At 41.8% G+C, this 12,284-nt stretch overlaps 1 protein-coding gene across 1 annotated transcript; it reads right to left on the bottom strand.

Annotated features, from left to right (window-relative positions):
* Positions 1 to 5,904: 5,904 nt before the first annotated feature.
* On the bottom strand, positions 5,905 to 9,851 carry LOC133925560 ((+)-neomenthol dehydrogenase-like). The gene is made up of 4 exons (XM_062371444.1): positions 9,780 to 9,851; positions 6,853 to 7,077; positions 6,558 to 6,752; positions 5,905 to 6,216 (listed from the first exon to the last, which is right to left on the bottom strand). The coding sequence occupies exons 1-4, from the start codon at positions 9,849 to 9,851 to the stop codon at positions 5,905 to 5,907; spliced, it is 804 nt and encodes a 267-aa protein (XP_062227428.1).
* Between the last annotated feature and the right edge of the window lie 2,433 nt (positions 9,852 to 12,284).

Raw genomic sequence — 12,284 nt, 5'->3', positions numbered from 1 at the left:
GCGGTCTCTGTTTAGTCGTTTGTCCGCAGTCATTGAACATTTTTGAATGTAGAATTGGCCAATCTATTGTGGCAAAGGTGTTGTACTCACGTGGTGTGCTTTTAACAGCGGCGTCGAGCCGGGTATGTTTGGATCTCACGCAAAAGATTTTCTAGCCTCGCTCAGCAAGGTTTGGCGTTTGGAATCGTGAAAAAATCCTAACTTTCCGGCGAATTTGGGAATTTAGACAATATACGCGGTCGTATTTGTGAAATTAGATAACATGTTGACGTATTTGCAAATCTAACATCCGTATTCGATAGCTCAAACGCCGAAAACTGGCTTTCGGTACCTTAAAATCCGAAATTAGCTCGGCCTCACAGTTTTCGGAAACTCAGGTGCCGAATACGGCACTGTACGCCGTATTCGGTATCTCAGTTGCCGAAATCTTCCTATATTCGGCAACTGAGGTGCCGAATACGACGTACAGTGCCGTATTCGGCACCTGAGTTTCCGAAAACATGTCGGGCTATCTCGGTGCAAGTCCCGGTGCAAGTGCTGTCTTGGGCTGTCTCAGCGTACAGAGCTTTTATCCATTTTTTTTAAGCACCGTCGGGCTGTCTCAGGCACTCTATGCCTCATGTCGCTGTCACGTTGTGAGACATGACTTGAGTAGGCCATGCTACATTGCTAATGTGTATTCGGATCTGAATGATATGAATTTAGCAAATTCAGAGCATTTGTAACATGCAGTTCGGTCTGCGTTGTACTAGCTTTCCTTGCATTGACGTGGTCTCTCGTATTTTGTTTGTTTTCTCTTACAAATTTCTGAGAGGGATCTCAAATTGAATGTATCAGATCTTAGAATGCAATTGAATTTAGCAAATTGAATGTTTTCTTGACTCCTATATATCATTTGTTAGACCATCGACCTCCCTCTACAACCGAGTTGCCGAATACGGTGCACAGTATCGTATTCGGTAACTGAGTTGCTGAAAAACGCCAGGGCTTGCCGTGCGTCGCATCCGCCGTCTTGTCGCCGCTCAACATCGTGTCGCGTTGATTTCTATATCCCGTTTGACGAATTCATCGGGCCATAGAATTTTCGCCAAACCGTATGACGAATTTTTATTTTGTGATTCAACTTATTTCTTATACAGAATGAAAAGATGTAAAATAAATCGTAGAATCGTTTGTTCAACAATGGGACATAGCTGATAAATATTTCATTGCAGGCTACAATTTTTTTAACAATAGTAGTTGTAAAGCATAAGTAGTATAGAACCATGTATAGAGGTTACATACGATGATGAAGATTACATGTAACATGGGGTTTTTTGTCTTAGCGCGAATAGACCCTACACATAAAGAGCGGACAAAAACAAACATTAGAATATACGATATGCCTAAAGAACATAATAACATGCCGCTGCTAAACCTAACATGCCTTAAGGAAAGAAAATATACAGGGTTACAATAGATGCTCAGGGCAAAGGAAAGTGACGACGCAAATTAGCGTAAGAATTCCAGGTGTGATGGTCAAAGCTATCCAGGTAAGATGGTTATCGTCTCCAAAGTGGTTCTGGAAAGTTGTAAAAATGAGTACGAGCAATTCCATCATCATTTTCAGGCTTATCAGTGTCCTCCGGAGATGGAAGCCTCGGAGGGCGGGGTTGTTGTGGCATAAAATCGTCGTCGTCATCTTGAGGTATCACGGTAGTACCACGTCCTATTTCCCTATCGGTTGTACGGCATCTCGATGTTGTGCGTGAACGTCCTCTTGCAGTGTTCCTTGAACTTTCAACTGTATTGCTGCTGGAACGTTGAGGCATTGGGGGCATGAAATCGTCATCGTCTTCGTCCTCGTCATTATCTGGATGATTCGTAGAGGTCGCCACTGTACTTCTTAGGTTCGCTGACTGTCGTCATCTTCTATGCAAACCAGGTATCACACCTCCGCCGAAGAGCATATACATCGCCAAGAAGTGTGATGTATCTCAACCGAACTCTCTATGTTCTAGCAGTTTTGAATTGTTACGAGCCTCTCGTGCAAAATAGCGGAACGTTCTCCATAATTAATATGAAAAATTATATTGTATCTTCTAAACAAAGGTACACGTAATTTTTTCTAATTTTACCGGATAATGACATTCATATAATTATACTAAGGACACAATCTAATTACAATGCTAAAAGAAATTCATGATATCAAACTAATTAAATAATCTAATTATACAGACTAATCAAATTCATATAATCAAATTAAGCATTGTAATTAACTAATCTAAGTACTCTAATTTATCAAATAATCTAATTCATATAATCTAATTAAATAAACTAAGTACTCTAATTAAATAATCTAAGTAATCTAATTACATAATTAAATAATCTAATTCGTATAATCTAAGTACTCTAATTAAATAAACTAAGTACTCTAATTAAATAAACTAAGTACTCTAATAACGTAATTAAATAATCTAATTCATATAATCAAAGTACTCTAATTTATCAAATTAATATAATTGAACGGATTAAATAATCTACTTCCGAAAGAACTAATCTACTTCTAAACGGACTAACCAAATAAGCTAATTACTCTAAATACTATTACTAACCTAAGTATTAACTAGGTAATCTAAGAACTAATCGGTACGAAAGTGAGCGCTCTCGAAGTGTTAAACTGGCGCTACTGCTGCTCGCGTTGCTCCTCTTCTGCTGCTTCCTATACTCGAGCTGCTACTCCTTTGCTGATGCTCCTCGCGTTCCTCCTCTGCTGCTCCCTTCTCTTCTTCCTTCTCTGCTCTGCTGCTGCTCCCTCTAGTGCTCCCTTCTTCTCTACCAGCGACTTCATTTTATGCAGCATTGGATGCGAAAGCACCGACCCCCTTCTCCTCTACGCGCCGCACGCGACCAAAGCAACGACACGATGAGACGTGACGCGACCGCACGACACCGAAAGCAAAAAGCGGCAGCACGGAATCTTTGGAATGAGCACATGCATGAAAAAAATCACCAGCTCGCCGAAAGCATCACCACGCATGGGTTCTCACGGAAAAAAGCGTTTGACGTGACACGGCCAAAAGACTTGACGTGATGTTCGGCTGGTTGATTTCGGAAACTCAGGTGCCGAATAAGGCATGTTCGTTGTATTCGGCACCTCAGTTGCCGAATACGGGGAGATTTCGGCAACTGAGGTGCCGAATACGGTGAACAGCGCCGTATTCGGCATCTGAGTTGCCGAAAGCTGTGGGGCCGGAATGTTTTCAGAATTTGAGTTACCGCAAGCCAATTTTTGGATTTTGAGTTACCGAATACGAGTGCTAGATTTACAAATACGCCGATATGTTGTCTAATTTTGCAAATACTACCGCATATGTTGTCTAAATATCCAATATTGCCTAACTTTCCTAGGCAGTCTAGCCTTTGTTGCCCTTGAGGGAGAGCCGAATCGGCTAGCCGTCGACGGTAAAAACGAGCGCGCCTTGGCAACAGCTCGCGAAGACCTCGTTCTCCACGTAACTGCGGACTGTTTGTGCGAAACAACCAAATGATAAGGCAGGCAAGGCCGGCATAGCTGGAATGGGCCAGCTTGCCCAGCTGAGCTATAGCCCATCTCGGCCATAAATAGTGTACCCGCTTGGTTCATTTGAGTGGCAAGCATTTGCTAGCTTGTAGCTTTAAATGCGTTGCTGCCTACATTATGTGTGTTTGTTCATAAAAACGTAATTTTGGAGCATCGTTGTTATTGAAAACGAATTGATCCTATTCTATCTTTTTTTTTTGTCTAAGCGTAAATTTCACAGCACCCTAGATTTTGTGGTCAAAGTATCACAAAACTGCTCCGCAGCCACCGGCGGTCGTATCTCTCTGGGCTGTGCCATCCCATACAAACTTAGCGCCTTGGGGGCAAATAGGTCAGAAGAGCCGCGGCAGCGAATGGTGCTGTGGGTTAGAGATGGTAATTTATTTTGATTACTCATTTATTTGTAGTTTGATTACTCATTTATTTGTAGGTAAATATTTGAATAGGATAAGATATGAGTAGTAAATGATACATACAGATATGTTCGTAGATAAAAAAATACTATCCAACGGGTAAACAGGTACGGGTATAGATAAGATATACCCATAACAAACCCGTATATCTGTCATATAAAAATCTCATCTCTAAACCCTAACATTCTACATCATATAATACTTCGCCATGCCACCGCCACCCTGCGTCACACTACCCCGACCCGCCCTGTCTCACCGTTGCCGCTCCGTGCCTCCCCGCGCCACCCCGTCATGTCGCCCGGCCCCGCTCTGGCCCATCTCACCGCCCTGTCTCGCCGCCACTGCCGCCGCCATGTCGCCCTGTCACGTCATGTCACCACGCCGCTCCACAGGTAAACGGGTATACCGGTAACAAATTTGGGGCCAGCTCTTCACCCACGGGCGTTCGTGGGTATACCCGTGAGAGGGTAAAAAACTGACGGATACAGGTATGGGTGAGCACTACCCGTACCCGTTGTACCCGATTGTCATCCCTAGGTGGGTTGATGGCTAGCTGAGCCTCACTTAGGAGTCGGTGTATCATACACTGACCATAAGTAGTGTTTGGTTTATTGGACTGAATTGAATAGGATGTGATGGTTTTGGATGGATGAGATTGTCTTAGATGAGGTGATATAAGTAGATTGTTTGGTTATATGTACTCCCTTTGTTGGTATATTAGGATTTTAAAAAGTCAAACTTCGTAATTTTTTATTAATAATTAGTCAAATTATACACATATTTGAATGTATAAAAGTTGTATCAATATATTCATATTTTATAGATCTTTTAATACAATATTGATTTTGTAGCAATTGATAATATATTGCAAAATAAATTAATGGTCAAAGTATACTTTTAAAGGTTTTTAAAATCCTAATATGCCATATATTTTAGGATGGAGGGAGTATATGATAGTAATTGAATGCGTTTGGTTAGATGTATTGTACCGTATGAGAATGTGTTCAATTGCTTCAACGCCACATATTATATCTATGTATAAATTAATTATTTTACAAATTAAATAAATTTTATATATGTTATTATCAACAAACTATGCTAATTAGTATTAATTATTACAAATTCTAATTAATCATAACTTAAGTTGTCAATAATCATCACTAAATAACCATACTAATAATTAGTTATGGTTAATAACATCCGGTTGTAACTAATGTTGCCTACGCTAGTACATTATTAGTACGAGTATTTAGTAAAGCTCAAGTAATTAGCGGAGTTGACAAAACTTGTACGAGACGTTTGGCCAATTTTCCTGACTGTTACAAGATATTGATGGATTATTCTCAGAATCTATATCACTTTGTCCCAAATGAGATGATACGATTCAAGCAATCAAACATAAGGACATGAGCACATCCATGATTATCCTGTACACGTGCTATCTCATTTAGGAAACCAAACACTACTAAAAGTGTTTTAAAATATCATAACTTTATTATTTTTATGAATTTATTTCAATAAAAAAATATTGGCAAAACATTCACTTTGGAGACCTTGCGATCCAAAATGTAAACTATGTTAGACCATCTTCAACGGTTTTCTTTCAGAGGCTAGAATCCCTTCATGATAGAATTTTTTCTCTTCAGTGTTTCAACGATTTCCCTTCACAGTTCCTGTTGCGAAGGAATTCCCAAGATCATTCTCTTCAGGATGGGATTCTCTCTCATTTCACTTTATGATTCCCTTCGAAGTGAAGCTGTTGGAAATGAGAGAAAATAAAAAGAATAAAAATGGGGAAAGAAATTGAAAAGGAAACTAAACGAAAAGAATACGATAAGAGATGATCTTATGTGACAGGACATAGTAGTATGTACCATTGAGTGATCCAAACACCGAGACCATGTGCGGCTACAAGAGGCCGGGCCAACATCACACAAACAAGGACTCCTTGAAGTCTTCAAAGATAGCGCCGGTGAGATTTATGGTCATGTCGGTCTTGACGTAACCGGGATGCGCACAGTTGATGTGCATCTTGGGGTGAGCCCTTGCCAGGATCCTTGAATATGCGTTCATGGCCGCCTTGGCCACCTTGTATGCTGAGAACGCCATCGGCCACCCACGCGCCTGTATCAAGTTGGCCTCGAAGTCTTTTAGGAACATGTCCAGCAGCTCGTCTAGCCTCTCCTCGTTGAGATTACCTGTGTCGTTCAGCTCCTGCTTCAGCTCCTCGTTTCTGAAACGCTGCATCCGGAAAAACTTGTGTTATTGTTTCATGCTTCAGAAAAGTTGAAACCAAGTTGGAACCTGCTGAAACATCTCTGAAACTTGATTTGGATGAATTTTTTTGCAACTTAATTGGATGAAACCTCTATGGAACTAGAAACTTTTTAGGATTAAACCTACGTGAAACTGCTATCCCGTTGCGACAATCACATTATCTAGTCGTGTTCTTTATGCTTTTGATCTATAAAAGCAGGGCCAGAGATTCGCCTTTGGTCAGATTTAGAAGAACATTTTCATATATATCTAACCTCTCTTGTATGTACGATGCATTGCCATAAATTGTGACCAAAATAACTTACCCTTAGCTGCCCCAAGTGAGAGGAGACATTAACGATCCTTCCATCGGAGGAGGCTTTCAGCAGAGGCAATAACGCTTCGATTACATGCTTGGTGCCGTAGTAATTTGTCTGCAGGCCTTCCTTTGCAGCGTGGTAAGTCTCCCGACAATTTTTCCATAACCATCCAAACCTCTTGTTTTCATCCAAGCCGCTGAACTATTTATTGCACGCATCAAGGAACAAACTTGTTGAGTTTTTAATCCATCAGCGCTCCGGCCATATCAATCCTTCAGAAGTTCAAAGACGACCTAATTACCAGGATGTCTAGCCTCCCAAAACAGGTCTTCAAGAAATCAACCAACCGAGCGATGCTCGGAGGATCGGTGATCTCCAGTTGATGGAAAACGACGTCGGAGAGCCCCAGCTCTCTGAGCTTTTCGACGGCCGCCGCGCCCCTCGCCTCGTCCCTGGCTGGTAAAACCACGGTGATGCCGTCGGTGACCACGGCAATCCTGCCAACCGCAACCACTAGTAAAATATCCTCCGATTACATGCATACCGTAAATAAACTGATTAAACGGAAGCAGCTTTCAGCTGTCGCTCGGCTGATCCGATCCGAAGTAACAGGTAAGCAGTGACGCTCAGCTGATCGCATGAAGACAAGTGTATGTCAGAATCTGAAACGTCTGACGTAGTTGTTGCAACTGAGCATTATTGACATCACGAGCTTTTTCTATTTGATTCTCCACCGCTCACAAACTTGCCTAGCGCATCCTGATCCTGAATGACCGAATCCAAGTCCAAGTAAAACTTTTATTTATAAAATCTTCTTTTTTATCCTACATTTTGAATATATAGCGCGCCAACCATGTCACAAACTTCTAATGTTTATTATGTGGCTTAACGAAACACTAAACTACTTGTTATCCAAAAAAAATTCTACAGTTTATAATACTAGCAAGATAGCCTACACTAATAGTGTGGATAGCATTACTGCAATATTTAATCAAGATAATCTTTAATTAATTATATTTTACATGATACTTTATTTAGGTACTTGATAATAATTTGATTTTTTCCTAAGACTATATTTGATATGAATAATTTTTTTATATTCTAACCCTAATTTTAATTATTATTTATTTTATTTTATTTGGACACTTTATTTAGATATTTTGCTTTATTTAGATATTTTGCTTTCTAAACCGTATGCAAATCGAACGGCTTATTTTCTATAATTTTTAATTCTAAATTTAACTATTTATTAATATGGTTTCATCTAGACCGTTAGATGTTCGTACAATGAGTGATCTAGATCATTTTTCTTTAATTAATGTGGTACTTTTGTGACCTTGAGAGCAAACATGATAACTTCTTTTGACACTCAAATAATAATGTAATAGCTATGTGTAGGCACACTGGTTGATAGACTAGTATTAACAAACCAGATGCATGGCCAAGTATAGAAATATGGGAAATTTGGATTCATGCCATTACAAATGGCACGATTTGAAGAAATTTCATTACAAATCGCATATTTGAAAACATGTTATTACAAAACTGTCGAAATTAGATCTGCCATTACTTACCTCTTCGGCTTAGATTCATACGTTTTCCAACTTCCGTATTTTCGTATGGACCATTTTACCCTTGTCATCGTCAAGTAGCTATCTCTCCCTCGTTGTCTCTTCTCCCGATCGAAGCTACCCGTTGCCGCTGCACCACATGCCATTGGCTACCGCTGCCAAAACCGCTATCTGACATGCCGATTGAGGTGCAAAGCAAGGCACCTGAGCCTATCAAGATCGTTGCCGCCCAAGCGGAGGCGCCCAAGCTCGCAGAGCAGGACGCCAAGCCAGGCGATGGCACCAACTTCGATGAGGTGGCCAGACAGTGACCCAAGGTGTCGTAGGTGAAGCGTGTGTCCGAAGCCGGGCTGCTCGTCAGCTCGGTGCTCAAGCGCAAGGCGGAGAACCTGAAGGACACATACAACCTAGGTCGCCGACTCAGGCAGGGCCAGTTCGGCACGATGTACCTCTGCATCGAGCAAAGCATCGACATGGAGTTCGCGTGCAAGTCCATCCTCAAGTGGAAGCTCATCGTTGACGATGATGACTCCAGCTCCTCGTTGAGTTTCAGTGGCGAGCGAGGCTGGACGGTAGGTACATGAGTGGCAAATCTAGCCAAGTCCTTACCGTGCGTACACAGCTTCTTCACATGAGCACGCACGTGGTGGCGACCGGAGCTCATCATTCTCTTTCTCGAAGCTTCGGTGGAGTGATTTGTCTGAGCTCATCATGACAGATCTGGTCACTGGCTTCGCCGTGCCAAGCAGAGCTACTTTGCTCCGTGATTAGCGATGCTTCACCCATGCTATTGGGCCTCAATGCAGCCTTACATTTCTTCGTGCGCCACCGGAGGGGGGAAGATCTTGCTAGAGTTGGATCTCTGGTGACGACCATGGAGGATGGGGACATGATTGATCTACGTTGTTCATCTGTGAAATGGATGGACAGATACGCGTGCAGTCTACTACGACTGTAGCGAATCCTCATGTAAGAGATGGGTGTGCTAGAGAAGACTAGGGGCAATTTTGTCCAATCACAAGTGATTTTAGGGCAGTTTTGTAATGACATGTTTCCAAATACACGATTTGTAATGGCGTTTCTCCAAACCGTACCATTTGTAATGGCATGGATCCAAATTTCCTAGAAATACACACATACATACATACATATATACTCTAGGACAATCTGTATCATGCAATGTTTGTCCAACCATGAACTGCACAAGAACAAGAACTAAACAATCAACTAAGCTTATTACGATAGCAAACCACATATGACAGTATTGTACATGCAGAATGTGCACATCCTCCGTATTGCTTTACGCGCTAGCTTGGCTTATGGGCAACGCGTGGAGGAGAATGGTCTTGACGGTGATGCCAAGGCCAAAGCTAAAGAGAAACCCCCCACTCTGGGCCTTCCCCCATCGTCGCCATCGATCTCTTCGCTAGCCTCCGCTGCATCTCCTCCAAGATGATGATGGCACATGAGCTCAGTGTGTTATCGTATCACACCGGTAGGATGTCTTGCGACACTGACACCATCTCAAACAAGGACCGCTCTCAGCCAGAGGGGTCAGCTCTGATGATGGCTGCGCATACGACATCACTAAATATGGATTGCCTGAAAAGTTCCCCATGTAGGTCTCCGAGGGGCCATGCAGAGCCATAGTGATTACCTTTGAGCACACCACCAACACCCGGGCACATGAGTTGCTCTCAACGAGGTCCTTGGCTAGATAGAGGGCCATTTTGGAATTGATCTGGGTAGTCAAAAACATATACGCCAACAGAACCAAGAAAGAGGAGGAGTTTGTCCCCACCTCTCACGCCCTGATTGGGGGCGCAACCAACATATTGGTTATGGTCCCATTCTAGGAGCGTCGAACTATATCTTACAGAGAAGAAGTTTTGGGCACAAATCGATGGATGTTACGGTGTTGTAGGCTTGTGCTCACCGAACTATTTTTTTCTAGAGATTCTACAGAAGGCTAGTCTGGTGGAGATGCATACACCAGATATTCTAGTGTCTGGAGAGTTCTCACTGGAGGTTTCACCGGACCATTTAACTAAGATATTGCAAAATAAGGTCTGATGTAGTTGTACTCACCGGATGATACGATGATAGACCTTGTAGCTCACCGGAGGGTTTTCCAGAAGGTTTTTAGCTAAGAAATCAGTGCACACATCGGATGATCCAGTGTTCAGAGACGGGTACACACCGTAACATCAGGTGTTCACGTTTTTCTTTGGACTGTCTTTTTCAACAGGGATTTGATTTGGACTAAAGTGTGATGAAGTTATATGGATTTGGAGAAATATGTTTGCTTATCTAATGTTGTATATGTGATGGATGTAACTTGGCGATCAATAGAGAGATGATTAGAGCCAAACGGGGAGTTTGGTGCCGGATGATCAAGGAGGCTGGACGAAGTTGAGGCTAATCCTAGCTGTGCACTTGGAGGTCAAGCAAAGTTTGGAAGGAGGGATGAAGATGACGTGGTGACAAAGTCAAGCGAAGGGGAAGCCGGTGCAAGTGACAAGGTGGCCCAATGGATTGAGAGTGGGAGAGACTTACCGACCGTTAAGATCATAAGACGGAGTACATGTGTCGACATTAGGCTGCTTGCTTGGGGTCAAAGTAAGCAACAATGAGTCACGCTTTGAGAAGCGTACAAGATGGTTTCACGGTTTAGCCTTAAAACCATAGAAGGATGGAGTGCACGTGGTATCATCATGAAGCTAACGTCGAGGCAAAACTAAGTCGTGAATGTGTCATGGCCGTTCGATGGACGGAGCGAAAAATAGACCAAAATATCTCTGTGGTAGGTAGGAGGCCATTGTTAGCGAGAGGTATTTTAGGAACAAAGACACTTAATGGCTAAGTCACCTCCCTAGCCCTATAAATAGAGAGGTAGAGTTGTATGAGAGTTTTAAACCAGCCATTTCAGAGCCTAGTGGTAGGTTTTGAAGGAGATGAGAGGATAAATTTAGCCTTTGTAATAGGTTAGAGCTTTTATGAGAGGAAAATATTTTATAACTTGTTTAAAATAGGACTGAACTTTTTACTTAATGAAGTTTATTTTCTCATATTTTCTCATATTCATCTCCTTCTAGTCTCTTTCTTTTGGTTACCTTGCCTCGGGTGCAAGTTTTCCGGCTTTCGAGTTGATTTTCATTTTTATGTTTGAGTTGAATGTTTTCACATTGTTGTTAGAGGTATAAAATTCACACACACATGCGTATAAGTAGGTATTGAATTCTCTTTCTTCTATTCCATCAACTTGGGGGGTTTTGTTCTCTAGATAACTCGTGTTGATTCAAAGTTGCAAGCTTTTGTGCATAAAGATACATGAAATGATTTTGAATAGAACCTATGGGTCATATACCATCTATGGAGTCATGTTGCATCGAAACTTCCCTTCTTGAACAATCTCTCTAGTGTTTTTGCTCACGCTGAGGTATTGAGGTGTGTTGGGTGATCAAATAGGAGAAGGCTATTAGTTACGAAAGAAATTTGTTGAGGCGCCTATTTACTCCTCTCTAGTCATCAATCTCGATCCTACAATTAGTATCAGAACAAGTTTGATCACTTGTTAAACTTAATCGACTGTGTGATCTGTAGGCGACAATAGAGAGAAGTGGGAAGATTATGTTATTTGATGGTAGAGACTTTTCGTATTGGAATGTGTGCATGGAGGCTTATCTTTTAAGCCAAGGAAGTATAGTTTGGGAGATAGTTGATTCCAACTATAAGATCTCTACTACTCGGATGACTCAGGTTCAAATCGAACAGTATAAGGCCAGTAATATTTTGTTCACAAGCCTGATTCGAAATGAGTTTGACAGGGTCCAGCAACTTTGTACTGCTCGTGAGATTTAGGCTAGTGTCTTTCCTGAGGGCACGAACCAGATCAAGGTTCGACACCAGAGCACATATAACCAAGAATAGCATATGTTTGTGCAAGGCTGTAGAGAGTCTTTGGATGCTATGTTTGTTCATTAGGATCTTGCCCTACTCTGTTCATGAGAGGGTGATCAAGCTTCTTTATGATCTTGACCGTAGCATATGGGAAGTGAAGATCTCGAATATTAAAGAGTCATCCAGTTATGATACATTGACTTGTGATGAACTCTTTAGTAAGCTCAAATCCATCGAGATAGCCAAGACGACTCGGATTGGT

This window comes from Phragmites australis, chromosome 7 (genome assembly GCF_958298935.1).
Source record: "Phragmites australis chromosome 7, lpPhrAust1.1, whole genome shotgun sequence".
NCBI classification, from domain to species: domain Eukaryota; kingdom Viridiplantae; phylum Streptophyta; class Magnoliopsida; order Poales; family Poaceae; genus Phragmites; species Phragmites australis.
This window is presented reverse-complemented; position numbering and strand designations above follow the sequence as displayed.